Here is a 15845-nt window from a genome sequence, read left to right on the forward strand (position 1 = left end):
ATTACTCTGAGCTGCATTTCAGAGCAATGTCTGTATGACAGTGGGTGTTAAGTTTAGTCCCAAGTTAAATGCACACAGTTGACATTAAAGAACCAGATTCATCATAAGAGCTTTCATAACAAAATTCACTTTTGTTAGTAAAATGATTAAACAATCAATAGTTTTCAATTTGTCTTTTTATGAATTAATGATGCATAATTTAATGAAGCATTTTCTTAATATAATGAAGTTCTCAGTTTTAACCTTGACACAAACACAAACATACTGAGCAATATAAATAAGACAAGAATAAGGCAATAATTGAGGAGACAATCTTTTAATTTACTTCTCTGGTTGATTACTGTCATGAACAAATAGCAGTATTTTGGGAGATACCCATCCCCCAGATATTCATTCAGTCATAATATTTAGATTAGGACAACTTTACTGATCCCAAGAAGGGCAATTTGTTTGCAGCTTACCCAGTCCATACACACAACAAACCCACAGGTAAGGTATTTATATTTCAGAGGTACAGATCAACATACATAGTGCAATACAAGGGACAATGATCAGCAATAAATAAATAAAAACATTTATGTAAAATATATATATATATATATATATATATATATATATATAAATAAGTGATTAGTGACACTTTGGGCTTTTCTTCATTCATGTTGAGTTCCTTTTTGTTCTGTATTCTTTGTCCAAGAGGTGATCTTCACTGGTTGTCTCAACTTTCCATGGAATCAATTGAGATGTCTGTCCTGTAGGCATGCAATGGACAAACAACTGATTATGTGAGTCCAACATTACACCAAGGTAACTCATGGAATACATTTCATCTAATTTTACATAGCCAAGGGTAAAAGGAACTCAGCATTTGGGAGTTTGTTACTATAGGTACTACTGGAGCATTAAACAGAAACTCATCTTGGAGGGGGAGCAACACATGGTTCAATTTCAATATTTCACACAAGTGCAACAGGGTTATAGGGTGAAACAGTTGCACTCATTCAAAGGCATAGAATCCATAGTTATTTCAGAAGGCCTCATAACCATTTTTTATGCAAATGCTTGTCTTACAAATTAAACTATCTTTTGATTTTATTGTTGATGTGTCATTTACATTTACTCATTTGGCAGACGCTTTTATCCAAAGCGACTTACATTTGAGAAACAACATACAGACATCAACAAAGCATCAAATACAGCATGAGAACTACAACTAATAATACATGCTAGTAAGATCATCAATAAATACCAGTAAGAGCTAATAGCACATATCACAACGATGGGGTAAATACCTAGGAAAAGAAGTAACATTTAACAAAAAAGTACAATCAATACAAGAGAATTGTAAGGGGATACAAGAAGAAGAGCACAGGAAGTGCATGTTAGAGATTAGGAACAGCCGGGACTGAGGTTGATTTGTGTGTGAAGGGATGGCAGAGTCAGGCGGTCTTCGTTAGAGGAGCGCAGTGGCCAAGAAGGAACGTAGGCTTGTATCACAGAGTTTAGGTAGATGGGGTGCAGACCCAGTAGTCACTCTGTATGCAAGCATTATTGACTTGAATTAGATTCGGGAGGACACGGGTAGCCAGCGGAGGTCTCTGAGTAATTTGTAGGGGTTTCACTGCACAAGCTGGAAGACCTACTTGGAGGGCATTGCAGTAGTTGAGCCGAGAGATAACCATGGCATGTACCAGAAGCTGGGTGGCACACTGAGTAAAGTAGGGCCTGATTTTTCTTATGTCATGAACTAGATCCAACATTGTAGTGAGCAATTGGAGGAGTAAACACTGTAAAATTTACTGATAAAAGAGTACTCATAAAACACACAGACCCACAGGGGAAAAATATCAGCAGCATGTCACAAACACCACAGCGACACTCTAATATTTTGTCTTTATAATAATAATAATGTCTTTTCATGGAGGCTTTTTAATACTTACACTTCTGCTCAGGATGCAGCAATGGCATGCAATAAACAGATAAAAGGGGATGCCATGACATAAAACACATTAATCAGATCAGTTCCAGAATATTCATTACTATCTATCTGTTTTTGTTTGTGTGAAATGTCTGGCAATTACATGCAAAAACACAAACTCACCTGCAGGTTTTGGGGACATCAGAGTCAGAGGAAGCTCCACATTGACATCACTGAAAATAAAATTTTATTATTAAAAATAAATAGATTAATTCTTTACATGTTGTTTGCACTAATAACATATGACCACAAACGAGGTACATCAATATTTACCTTCCCATTATGCCACCTAGCAGGCTTTTGGTGACAGAGGAAATAAAAGAAACCTTTAGTCTGCACAATTTGACACAAAATGTAAAAGTGTTATGTATGAATATTTTCTTTTCAATTAAGCCTTACCCTCCACTGGAAATCATTAAATTAACCTTAACTTGATAGGAGACAAGTATTCCCTGCATCTCCTTTCCTCCTTTACTCCTGTGAGGAGAGAGAAGAACAGTTTTAACTTTCAGAGCTTGAGGATTTGCTCTAATACATGATATACCACTCGGTAAGAGGATGAAGACCTGTCCTGGGCTCACTGTAAGTACTTTGATAAGAGGCATACTGAAGTGGCTTACAGGGTAGTGGATGCTAGGTGTGTGTCCTCATCTTTTAGCTGTCCATCCAGTGAAAGACCCCGCTTTTCTTTGTTGTTGGACAGCAGGGGGGTTATTTGGAAGGACTTCTCAAATGTAGAGTTGGCGTTTACTGTCTCCCTGTATATAGCAGTGAATTACATACAGTGCATAAATAATTAATAAAACATATTTAACTTAACTTTGCCATTATTTGTGAGAATTTACTTTTCCTCAAGCATACTTTAAATTTAAAGTGAAATGTAACAATGACAGCGCAGGTTTCACAGTAATAGCTATATAGATTGCATTTAGGTATATTGGGATGTGAGAATATTTAGAATTTCCAGGTTTTTAATTTACTTCCTAAATTAAATAAAAATTGAATCTGAAATGACTCCAATCCTGCTAATAAGCCTCATTTGATACAATGAAAGCCTTACCCAAACTCCTTAGAGCAGACTACCTTAACGTAACAGTCAGATGAGTAGAGCACCACATTTGTTCTCTGCTCAACTGAAAGGAAAAAAATAGCAGAATAATCAGTCAAAATGTATGACTCTTGAACATATACATACATACAGAGACACACTTTATTAACTTCAATCAAGCTTTAATCCTTTCTTCACTACTTACCTGAGACTTTGATTTTCTTAACAATCTTGGTGGTTTCGTTGTTGATTTTTACCATGACACTGATTGGATCTCCGTGGTAATAAATCTAAATATAAGGATAATTTATTTTTAATAATTTAGCAATCTTTTATTAAAAAGTCTACATTGAAGTATGTAGACTTCAATGTACCTCTTTTTCAAGGGAGGCCTCCAAGTGAACAGGTTTGTCAGTCATCAAAAACTGCCTGGTTATATCTGCCTTGGGCCCAGCCTTGTTGTTAGCTGGTGCAAATTGTATTTTGCGAATCATCAGACGACATGTGTCCCTAAGAGAAGACAAGACAAGGTAAAAAAAAAAGACAAGACAAGACAAGGTAAAAAAAAAAAAAGACATGCAAAGAGAGTAAGGGTTTGCCCTCTATATGTCATCATTGCTGCTACAGCTTAAAGGTGCAATACAAGGTTGACCTGAGAGTATGGTTTGGCTGTGGACATACTTCTTTTCAATGACTTCATCTGCACTGATGGGTGTGTTGGCAATGTATCCTTTAACCTCAAAGTCCACACCACAAGCCTACAACAGAACAAAACCCAGACAAATGATTTCTTCGTCAAATATTTGAAGTAGTGTATAAAAGTGAATGGAAAGGCAAAATGGAAATGGACAGTAGTTGTACCTTGCCAGAATCATTTGGCCCAGGCTGTAAGGAGACTGAGCATGGGAGATCTGTTGGCATCTGAAATGAGTAGAAACAAGGCACATTAATAAATACAATTTTAAAATGATGACTGGAAGGTAAGAGGGATGTAACAATCTGTGGTTGGTAAATATAACATTTGAATGATGGACAAGAGGGATTTGATAAATAAAGAGTGAGTTATGCTTCCTCACCTGGAAGGAAAAAGGATATCCTTGGTCTCCAGTTTTCTTCAGGAGGGATTCTTGCAGTGGTGATATGGTTGCATTTTCACCTGTTGGTGGATACACCTGGATGCGCTGGATCCATATGTCTCTCCTGAAGGACAGCCCAATAACGTCCAACTCATCGTTGCCATAGCGGAAGGCACAAGCAAGGTAGACAAATACTGCAATGGAAAAGGATATATTTAATGTAGTCTTTGTGTTGCATACATTGAGGTTTGATAACTTTCATCATTGACAGCGAATGAGATGGAAATACCTTTTCTGCCATTAAGACCAGAAGGGTCCACTTTAACAACACCATCTGCAAATGAGAGGAAAATCAATAGCATTAGATTTGAACAGAAACATGCACTGTATGTGTGCAGGTTTGAGGATGTATAAACAGACATTTGTCCACACACCAACTACTTCCACTGCATCCACATGGTCCACAAAGTCTCTCTTCCCCAAGTACAGTGTAATCTGAGAACAGAAAACGGAGAAAAGCAAAGAGGGAAAGAGTTACTCCTCCGCCAAGGTTACAAGAGTTCGGAAGTTATTTCAGGGAGCTGGAAGAGCTACATACAATTTTCACTCCTCCCTATACCCAAGAGGTGCCCTGTAATGACTATATTATAGAGGCCACTTACATGTCCATTGCCGCTGGTCTTCTTAAATACCCTGAAAAAGAGAAAAAAGGAAAAGACAGTGAATCAGAATGGTATTTCACACGTTTGAACACTTTTAGGCTCACTGAATGTGTTTAAAAAAAAAACACAAGATGTTTAGGACTGAGCACAAATGACCCCGGTGGAAATGTTCTTGTTTTTTGCTTTACAATAATTTATTTTTTCCACTTCTGAAGTGGTCTTAGTCAATAGTGTTGTGCACCTACCACCTCCCACAGTTGTCTTTTCCACTTACAGGATACCCCTCCCATCCCTATAAGCATAGATTAGTGTTTAGGATAGAAAAGCACCTGCTGGCAAGTGTCTAATCTGGACGTCAGACATCATTGTGATTTGTTCAATACAATATACAATAAGTCAATATATTATACTCAGTAACGTATGTAAAATCAAGAATTTCCTGTTTGGCTTAGTATTCAATCAGGTAAGTAGTTCTTTAGCTATTGTTTATTAATTCTATGCATGGTGCTAACATGACTGTTTGACTCTTGGTGGCATATTCCTGAAAATCTCTCCGATTAATTCTATGTTGCTGCAGATGGTAGACATGTTATATTGTGTTTTGTTATTTCTTGGTAAACGTGGGAAATTCTGAATTGATTTCTCAAAATATTCAGTGTTTTTCTTAACATTCCTATTATTACGTAATTGCATATAGCAATAAACACACAAGTAATCCTTAGTGGTGTTTGCTTCTTTCGTGTAAGTGTCAAGTAATTCTGTTAAAACTTTTCCTCTTTCTTATAAACATCTTTTCTAAGTTCAAATCCACAAAACCCTCTGTAATTAGGATTTATCCATATCCTAGATAACTGACGCATTAGAGGAGTCCCAATGTTTAAATTGTTACATTTAAGCCCCTGGGGTTCTTTCTTGTGAAGTTATTATGACTTAGCTCTCTGCAAAAGTGCTGACCCTTTTTTGTTTCTATCAAATGATTGTAGTTTCAAAAACAATTTTAATAAAACACAATACAAAGTAGTGTCTTGAATTGACAAAGTCGCAAGATAATTCAAGGATTGTTAACATTTGCTATTCCCACAGTTAGTGGATTTTAACCTCTAAACCAGCTACTATACCAGAACAGCCGCTGAATTAATTAGTGAACAAGACAAAACTCTTTAGACTCACTTGGACATGTTGATGGCAAAGTTATAGAGCCAGTCTGCAAATAAAAAAGAGTTATTGAAACATGTGATACTGATTGATGATACTGAAGTATTACTATTATGTGCACTGGTTATTGAGGGATTCAACGGCATTTTTAATTTCTTGTTTGAGATTCTTTTTCAAAAAAAAGTTACAAATTAATGTATCATTACTGTTTTTAATGACTCATTGCAGCATAGGACGATCCAAAGTTCTAGTACAAAGAGTATCTTTCTGATTTAAAAATTGATTATCTTCCTGTTAAGTAACAACAGTGACACATTTTCAGTAAATGCTGATGCTGCTCTGTCATTATCTTGAGTTGTTATCATCTAATGTGTTTCTATGTGCTGCTGGTCAGCAAGAGAAACAGCTCACTTACCGCGCCCTCAGTTGTGTCAGCGAGTCTTCTCTGCTGTCTTCTTTAATCCGTCACTGTTGACAGCATGTAGTGCGTGTGGGTACCAATCACTGTTTCCTGTTTGCTTTTATACTACAGTATGACCTCTAAACCTTGAAACTCCCCTTCAGCTTATACAGCATCTCAAAGAAGACTGTTTAGAGAAAATGTAATTAAAACTGTGACTGTTTTGGTCCCCAGCATGTGTAAAAGTAATGTTGTGTATGTAACTTCAAAAGAATAAGCTCAGATAAGTAGGTAAATTTGGGAGTGGGGCAGATATGGAATGCAACAGGCCATGTCCTGGAGTGTTGGTCACTTGGTCTTTGCCGGTTTTTGAATCAGTCTCATACTTCCTGAAGTACATGTGCTGCAGGACGTGAACAATATTGTGTACTCAAGTATGTAATCATGAATGAAATCAGCCTACTAATGAATTTCATGTGTAATTTGATCTGTATTTAAACTGAACATCTTGACTGAACAGCACACAGCTGTTTATAGTTTTCTTACTATAAGTAAATGTTAAAAAAACATTTACTTAAAAACACTCCAAGTGTAAAAAAAACTGATTTTTATTATGAAAGTCTAATCTATAGACTATGGTGGGTCATATGGCTTCCTCTAACATTAGAAGACCTGAAGTGGAAAGGTTTTACATCTGTGATTGTAAAAATTTTGTTTTTAGTGGCTCAATGATATAATACAATACTGAAGTAATCATTTAACTTATTTGCTCCACATTGTGAGAATGTGAATGCTATCAGATCAGCCCTCATTAAGGTTTAAAGATTGTCTTGTGAATGGACTATGCACGAATGTTCAAGGACTTCCTTTTTTATAGCTTAGACAGGAGTAGAGTGGTATTAGTTGGATTTTGGTTGTTATGGTAGCCTGGGCGACAGATGGCTCCTCTACCAAGCCTTGTGCAATCTGTGCTCATGGCAGGTTTACAGAAGTCAAAGTGACCTGCTGACTCACTGCAAACAACAAGGCTGTACAACTAGTACCACTCTGGATACAAAATCGCCATGCTGATCAATTCTACAGTAATGGTTGTGACTAAGTTCAGAAAGTTATTGGTATTATGTATATCACGTCTGTTGTGTAAGGTAACTTGTGGTACTGTACATTGACAGGCCTTTATTTACACTTGGCTTTCTTTTCTTCCTGGTCATAACCTTTGGAAAATTTTACTTAGATCTACTTACATTAGTTGAGAAGGATTACCTGCATCTTTTAGTTTGGTCTCTGTGAAGCTAGACTGCCTCATTTGGAGTAAAGGTACAGGTTTAGTCTGGTGCTCAGGTCTTCAAAGGACCTACAATGATTAGCAGTGACCAGAGATCCAGTCTGTAAATTGGCACACAGCTATAGAGGTAAATCCGTCTGGTGGATTGGTGGAGGATCTTCTTACTTCCTTAGCCAGGCGGAATTGATTGATCAATGAGGGATCTGGATGATGGGTTTTAGGGATGAATTGTTACAACTTGGCAGTCAAGGGTAATTAATTAGATTGGTGGATGTTTGTTTTGACCTCCAAATGTCATACGGGGACATGGTTTGAGATCTCTTTAAAGCTACCCAGACAAGACAGCACTGGTACACATTACACTGCTAGATCATCAGTCAGGAGTTCACAGGCAAAACTGTTGATAATTAAAGCTACTATCCTAATCATTCTACATATATGCCCCACACAATAAAATACAGAACAGCCAAGGAACGGTGGAAAGCATGCTTTAGACTGTTGTAGTATACCAGATGTCATTGTAACAAATTCAAGTAAACAATTACTTTTGGAAGGGTGGTGATATGTGGGAGCACTGACTCCTTTTAAGTGAAACATGAGGCTTTTATGTAACTCACTATCACAGCCACAGTTTGGCCAGAAAATGGTCACACAAACTCATAACTGACTCAGTCTACCTGTGAAAACCTACACTTCTGCCCCCCACTTTGGAAAAGAAAGTTTAAAAGTAACTGTAGCGAGCAACTGCTTGAGGATGCCCCAGCACCAACGCCGACACGGAGAAATTGTTACACACTTTATTTTTCCGCTGCCAGCACAAGCACACATTCATTTAGCACGATTCTTCGACGTTCTCCTGGGCCGACCCACTCCTGCTGGTTGTTCTGATCCAGCTGGCGAGGTTCAACTCAAACTAACAAAAGCTCCAAACACGGCCATCTCCACTGTGTCTCGCCGTGTGTGTTGTGTAGGTTGGCAGCAGACATCTGAGCCATGCAGGCTCTGTTCAAAATCAGTAACATTTTGGGCAGCTTTGTAACCAAGATAAAAAAAAATTGGAACTTTGTTGTATTTTATTTAAAATAAATAACCTGAATGTTCTAGTATGTTATTTTCTGTGTATTCTATTATTGGCATTTACAGTCATTCTGATATAGCCTCTGTGTGCTTCACTGGGCAAACAAAACCACATCAGGGTGAAAATAGACAAAGCTGCACTGCTGTCTGAAAGCATTAACTCATATAATGACAATTGGTTTGCCTTGTTGATGAGTCAAGTGACACACTTCATCAATGCTAAAAAAATATGGACTGAGTATTCATACATTTATAAACAGGTCTCTTGAGGTAAAGTGTAAAATGAGGGTAAAATGAGCTCACTAAGTCACAGTTCAGCTCTTGGACAATGAGTCATGAATCAGAGTGAGAAGTCTGTTTGGATATAAATGCATTGCTCTGTCCTTTATACACTGTATTTTTTATCATTTGAATTAAGTCAGATGTTTTATTCACTCTGATCACCAACATTTTAGGTACATCATTGTGAACTGTTTGTTAAATGGCCTAGCTAATGTGTCTGTGTTTTTGCTAACACCGTTTGCATGGAGCCATATTTTTGCATACCACTTTACTCTCGGTGGGGTAAAGACACTGATAAAACCTAGGATCATCTTATTTTCTGATCTCCTCATACTAAACTGTCTCTCTCCAGTTTTGGCTGTGGGAGGTTACATACAGTCACATAAGCCCCTTACACTTAAGCTGGTACCATTTTTGGCAAGCACTTTATATAGACAGTCAACATTGTCCCTCACAGGGACTTCTGACTAGTCCCAGTGTGTTACAGCGCCACGGTATTACCTCTTCTTAACATCACTGTCTTCAATGTGTTGTTGAATTGAGGCAGTGATGCAGTGTTTGTTGCAAACGCTAGCAAACTATTAAATGCTGAATGATTGATGCTGAAATGTGTGAAGTTCTGTCAGTGTAACCTTCAACAATGATTTGTAGTTATATACTCAACATCACCAGGCAGGTAAAGGAGGTTCCCCGTTAGCTTATAATCAAATATGTTCTGCTCATTGTATCTACCTGTATTTTTGGCAGCTGCTACCCACTAAATCAACTCCACTGATGCTTTAACTTTAAAGGCTTGTTGTTGCCATCAGTCAGAAAGATATGTTACGAGAACATAGTCATCCACAAACAAATCACTTGTTCATTTATTTCTTATTCATGGCTTACTAACGCATTGTGTTGTCCCTTTTAAACACATAATTCTACTAACTAATTAGGTGTAGGGCATTTTTGTTGAACTTTATATGTTTACTTTGTAATATTTCAGATATTTCAATTAAACTATACTTGCTATTTAAGAATGTCTTTAATTTTTGAATAGCCAATTTATCCTCTGGAGCTTTTAATGACACTGAAAATGTTTAATAGAAAGCTCCTTACTTAATTTATTGTCCTATTACTCTTTAAGATAAACTGTTTTATTAGCTTGCATATTGTATAATCAAGGCCTGCCTTGCTGTCTGGCCTTAAAGTTAAATAAAACAATGCTAATCAAATTCAAAATCCAATCTGACAGCCGGTAGGGAAAATGAAAGAAAGCAAGTGGTACTAAATGGAGTATGTCTCCAATCCACTGCTTGCATAAGTCAAGCTTATCGTCAAAATGAGAAAGGGACCAGATCAGCGTTGGACAACAATTGCTGTTTCTGAGAATGGCAAATGTGATAAAAGAAAGACTATCTCTAAACAAGGTGATTTTATTCTAATAATGGTGAAGTTTTGTAATTTTGTTATCTGCCTGTCTGAGATACACTATATCTTCACCAAAGCTTGTGTTCTGACAAAGAACTATGACAATATACAGCGCAGTAACTAAATTTCAGTGAAATATCTTAACAACAGTTGGGTGGATTGATGTGAAATTTTGTACAGGTGTTCATGGTTCCAAGACAAGAAATCCCACCAATGTTGGTGATCCCCTGACTTTTCCTCTAGCACAAATATGAGGTTGACATTTATGGTCTTTAGTGAAATGCCTAAACTATTGGATGAATTGCCAATAAATTTAGTATAGATATCTATTGTACCCAGAGGATGAACCCAAATGACCTTGGCGTTCCCTGATTTTCCCTTTAGTGCCACCAGCAGGTCAGTGTTTTTTTACTTAACCAGGAAATATCTTAACATATGTTGGACGGATTGGTACACAATTCTGTACAGACATTCATGGTTCCCAGATGTCTCCTATGAACGTTGGTGATCTCCTGACAAAATGAGGTCGACATTTGCGGTTTTAAGTGAAATGTCTCAACAGCTATTGGATGTATTGCCATGACATTTGTTACATCTGTTTTACCATTCAGGAAGAAGTGCAATTACTTAGGTTATTCTTTAAAGTTCCATTAGTGCCATCATCACGTCAAATTTTTTATTTGTTCAATATATTGGTTTATGACCAAATACCTGCAAAACTAATGGCATTTCCATCAGCCCTATGTTTACTTTGTGTTTAGTGCTAATCGGCAAATGTTAGCAAGATAACATACCAAACTAAGGAGGTCACTGTGGTAAACATCAATGCTAAACATTAACTGTTAAACAACATATTGATTGTGAGCATGTTAGCATGTCAGGGTTAGCATTTAGCTTACAGCTGTATGGCCTAATGTATATATTTAATTTCTTTGCTGAAGAGAGCTCATAGCACTACTAAGAAGAACTGATTACAGATTGAGTTAAAGTATGTCATGAGATTGGGATGGACTTTGCTGTGTATTTGTTTTATGGGGGGCTTCGGTTGGTGGTCGGCACATTTCTGCTGGGTAATGAGAGGCAGAACAGCAAATATGGGACCAAACAGCTTGCCACAGAGTTATATGCTCCAGCTAATGGAGAAGGAGGGAAGTGGGAGGGCTGAATAATGGGCGATGCTCTAGGAGGGCAAAAATAAGAAAGTGAAGGATGATCATAACCATATGGAGGCTGCTTTTTGCTGTAAGGGAAGGAATGAGCAAGTGAGGAAGGGAAGTTTACTGGGGGTTGACAAAAGGAAAAAGGTTGGGGCAGGAGAAAAAAAGGGTGAAAGAAAGTAAATATGCCTGTTAGAGAATGAAAAGTCTAAAGTTAAAGATGATAAAATACAAGGAAGGAACTGAGGATTTACCAGGGAGCTCATCTGTGTCTGGAAAGCTGTGTTTTCTGTTTGGAATTTGAAGAAATAGACAGGGCATGATCTGAGGGAGAAAGAACAAAAGAGACGCAAGGAGAGAGAGACAAAAAGGAAGCAGTTAGCTGTTTCACACACTGGTAGTGAAGTAGAGCCCCTCGCAAGAATTCTCCTGGCTATGTCCGCCATCTGGAATGTCGAGTCACTTCCTCTGTCTGCCCTACGCTCTAACGGGGTTGTCCTCTGCGCCTCTGCTCCCTCCCTCTCCTCTGACAGCACTCTGAAGAACCGCTGGAGACCACGCCAGTGCAGACAAGACTCCACTGACAAGACACACATGCCAGCACGCAAACATCCAGAATGAAAGTGAGACCCACGGAGTAGCCCACATCCAACCAGACACTCTAAATGGAATCTGGGCCTGGAAGAAGCAAAGACAACTGCAGTCATCGGCTGAACTTTTTGGAGGGTGTTCCTATTCCCTTATATGGCAACAGAGCTGGGAAATCATTTGAATTAGTCTGGTTTCTGTTGCATGCCTGTCTGGTTTTAGTGCTGACTGAGTTCCATCTGGTATGTTTCTGTCTCTGCTGTGTGCGTATCTAAGTGTGTGGGTGCCGTGTGTGTGGCTTGATTTGTTTGTTTTGCCATTCTTGGTTCTTCTTTTCCTGTTGTTTGCATGTGGGGGTTTTGTTTTGAGACAGGAGGAGGATTGTGTTTTTGGTTCAGCTAGAGTCATTGCCTCAAGGGTGGCTGCCTCATTCAGACTGCAGCACCTCTCACTATCACTACCTCTACCTCCTTTCCTCTCTCTCCCTCGTACTGCTATGATGGTTTGTGCACGCCACCTGATTGCAGCAACTTGAAAAAAACTGAAACGGGATCTCTTTACTCAAGGATATTATCAGAAAGGTGGACTGGAGCCTCTGTTGATGAGCTGGCTGTTGTTAGAGAGGACCTCATAATCAGCTGGATGTTTCTTCTTTCTTCCTCTAATGCAACAGGATGTGTGACCCAGAAGTTACCAATGGGGACCCAGGAAGTGCTAGCTGATATACACAAGGTGTGGGGTTGTCTGTTTGACACTTTGATCATGAATAATTGGATCATGGGAAAGTTCTAAACACTGAAGTAGAGCACTCAACACACTCTGGCTCTGACAACCTGTATGACAGACCGCCATCGTGATGCCATCTGAACAAGTCTGACTCAGTAAACTTGTGTTAAAAACTCGTGTTATGTCAAGTTCATCAACTCATGTGGATTATTTTTATAAACATATATCGCTACATTGATTGCCATGGCTACGGCAGCATGGTATCATCGCGACATCAGCCGTGTGCATGCAGAGGACTTGCTGGCACGGGCAGGGAGGGATGGCAGCTACCTAGTGAGAGACAGTGAGTCTGTGCCAGGAGCCTATGCATTGTGTCTGCTGTGAGTACACACACACACACACACACACACACACACATATACTTACCTATCACTGTCAAACATAATTAGCTATCCAAGCTACCTCAAGCTATTATATCTTAGACACTAAGTTCTGTATGAGCATCTGCAACGTATTACACAGTATTTCTAAGTGTATAGCTCTTGTCAGTAATGCTGTGTAGATCCCAACTCTGCACTTGCCATAAAGAACCTTAGTTATAGAAGCTATTCTATTCACTGTCACTTTGTGTGTTGCACCTCCTTGAAATATTTAATGAATGATTTACTGAGGATGTCTTGAAGTAGTAAATGCAAGCCGTTCTTCTTTAGGTAAAGCCACAATAATAATCCTTTTGAAAGATTTGATAATTTTAGATTTTGGAATATAGGATTGGAAACTATTCATAAACTCAACATTTTTGCAGAATTTCCCCATCTGTTAATTGATTCAGCAGCTTCACTCCTCCTGCCATAGCCATCACTTTCACATTCATCTGCCAGCAGGCAGCAAAGACTCAAAGTGCTACCTCACACATACACCCTCTCCAGACTAGTTAGACTGTCCTGTTTGAACATAGTGCATCTCAGCCAATCAAACCCTGGCTCAGGACTCCCTGGATCCCCTCTTACCCCTCTTTCTTCCCTGGGGCCCCTGAAAGAGGGCGGGACCGCCAGCGACCGCACTACACTGACTGCTCATCAGCGTGCGCCAGATACATTCCTGAAAGCTGAGCTCCGGCCGCTTGCAGTGCTCTCTTTCCCTTCGTTCTTTTCTCAATATGTCATTCCCTCTTTTAGTTTCTCAAATTTCTCCACACATTTGATCTGTATTTAGTCATTCTGCTATACAGTAGCTGACTGACAAACTGCCATTCATCTTTACTTTCTGCCTGAAACAAATTCCTATGAAGTGACTGATGAGACGATGATCCAAGCGTCTCTCAGAAGTTTTTAACAAAAACAACCCACTTCATAAGTGATCTGTAAAACAACTGGCGCCTTGTTAACAGAGTTACTTTCTTTAACTACAGCTAGACATCTGGCCAAGTGTATTTTCCCTTTTAGTGTTTGCTTAGAATAACATTCATTAACAGAGATATTTTTGGTTTCCAAAGGTTCCAGCGTCATGTTCACACCTATCGTATTCTTCCTGATGCAGATGGCCTTCTAGCAGTTCAGGTGAGTGTTCATCGTCACGCGATACCGAATCCTCTGCCCGAAAAGGAAGAGTAGAGGAAAGAGAAACACAATTGATGTCTGAAACCTTGGCACAAACTGTACACACAGAGAAACGCAGCCAGTCAGATGGAGTTAGGGGGATCAAACAATGGTTTGTTATTGCCTGTTCTAAGGAGAACAGGAACATGTTTGTGTATCCTCTCTGTACAGGCTCTGTTATAATTGAAGTAGCCTTGTTGTTTGAATGGCATCTCTGCCATGTGGCCGCATGCTTGCAGCATAAGCTCAGCAGCACAGAGGAGAAATTGTTTTTATGTCTCAGAGATTCCTACTCAACCCACAAACTAGGTCACTGACCAATGGGTGTGCTTATTTGTTATGTGTACGTATGGGGGTGTTTGTATTAGACGTAATATGTCTGTTGGATGTGGCAGAGTTCAAGCCAGTAATGCCATGCATACAGGAGCATTTTGTCAGCTAATGACCTATTTATTAGGCGAAAAAAAAACACAAGCACAAAAACCACTGGAGCACACACGCACACAGTGGGTGAGTGAAAGTCAGAGTGAGAGAAATAAACATTTTCAGGGCCTAAACCGCAAATCAACTGTGGCTTTTTTAAAACTATGTCTGCATATTAAAGTCCAATAACCAATTTAATAATGATTGTCTGGCAGTGGTTTTCAAGCCTTTGACTTGGAAACATTCTCTGCTTTCAAATGAAGACCTTAAACTCTGTTGCTATTTGAGTTGTTTTTCCACTGCCATCAGTATAAACCTCCAGTACGTATTTTCCCTCACTGGATTTGCTCCACTAACTCACAAGTTGCATGCTTGGCTTTTTGTCTTTCCAAGATGGCCAAGGAGATATTTTGGGGCCCATTTTGTCTCTCGGTGTCTCTTATTCCTTGTCATTTCTTTTTAATTGCTTTCCAAGAGATCGTTGTGGTTAAAAAAAAAGAAAAAAAAGAGAGTTCCTTGCTAAACAGATATGTGGCTTGGGACAAAAAAAGGTTTCTCTCACCGCAAAATGAAAATAAAAACTTCTAAAAGGTTGGTGCAGGAAAAAAGCTTGCTCAATATTGTGGTCTAATGTCTTGATTTTGTACACATGACCAGTAGCACTCTAAGTATGCAGGCACAGCACCTGTGCACAGCATGTGTGTGTTTATTTAATCTTAATTTTTGTACTCCTTTGAGTGGCACTGAAGTGTAGCTTTGCAGGTTTTCGTGGAAAGTTTGAGAATAAGCTTTCTTGTGCTTGTGGCTTAAATATGTGAACGGAAGCGTGTAAAAGTGTCCTTGCCTTTTTTTTGCGGGGCTGTTTAGACTGATTGGGAATGTTGAACCACAGTAAAACGTGACGGCCAACTGCAGCTGGGGCCTTTTTGGTGTAGGGCAGAGCTTTCTAAATCCCCAAGGGATGCTTTTTATCACAGCAG

General features: G+C 38.9%; 2 protein-coding genes across 5 annotated transcripts in view; one reads left to right on the plus strand and one right to left on the minus strand.

Moving 5' to 3' along the window:
- The window catches only part of inppl1b (inositol polyphosphate phosphatase-like 1b), a 30010-nt gene that overhangs the window by 1367 nt on the left and 12798 nt on the right, over nucleotides 1-15845 (plus strand). For 2 of the 4 annotated variants that reach the window (XM_046031639.1, XM_046031638.1), the window contains exons 2-4: nucleotides 700-785; nucleotides 12064-13224; nucleotides 14340-14403. In XM_046031639.1, the coding sequence (XP_045887595.1) occupies nucleotides 13088-13224; nucleotides 14340-14403 (201 nt within the window). In that variant the 5' untranslated portion in view covers nucleotides 700-785; nucleotides 12064-13087. Of the gene's footprint in view, nucleotides 1-697; nucleotides 808-12063; nucleotides 13225-14339; nucleotides 14404-15845 lie in introns of all 4 variants that reach the window. The other 2 variants (XM_046031640.1, XM_046031637.1) reach the window with 1 other exon arrangement.
- Nucleotides 301-6340, minus strand: arr3b (arrestin 3b, retinal (X-arrestin)). The gene is made up of 16 exons (XM_046031641.1): nucleotides 6335-6340; nucleotides 5935-5968; nucleotides 4765-4795; nucleotides 4537-4597; nucleotides 4392-4436; nucleotides 4103-4296; nucleotides 3888-3947; nucleotides 3708-3784; nucleotides 3401-3536; nucleotides 3232-3316; nucleotides 3039-3111; nucleotides 2599-2736; nucleotides 2378-2455; nucleotides 2252-2275; nucleotides 2102-2151; nucleotides 301-752 (listed from the first exon to the last, which is right to left on the minus strand). The coding sequence occupies exons 2-16, from the start codon at nucleotides 5940-5942 to the stop codon at nucleotides 658-660; spliced, it is 1155 nt and encodes a 384-aa protein (XP_045887597.1). The 5' UTR covers nucleotides 5943-5968; nucleotides 6335-6340; the 3' UTR covers nucleotides 301-657.

This window comes from Micropterus dolomieu, linkage group LG19 (genome assembly GCF_021292245.1).
Source record: "Micropterus dolomieu isolate WLL.071019.BEF.003 ecotype Adirondacks linkage group LG19, ASM2129224v1, whole genome shotgun sequence".
Classification (NCBI taxonomy): Eukaryota; Metazoa; Chordata; class Actinopteri; order Centrarchiformes; family Centrarchidae; genus Micropterus; species Micropterus dolomieu.

Excerpts from the sequence above, each read along its gene's own strand:
- arr3b (XM_046031641.1), bottom strand. Across the intron at positions 3,317-3,400 it reads AGGCCTCCCTTGAAAAAGAG|ATTTATTACCACGGAGATCC; the intron begins GTACATTGAAGT and ends CCTTATATTTAG. Across the intron at positions 3,112-3,231 it reads TAAGAAAATCAAAGTCTCAG|TTGAGCAGAGAACAAATGTG; the intron begins GTAAGTAGTGAA and ends TTTTCCTTTCAG.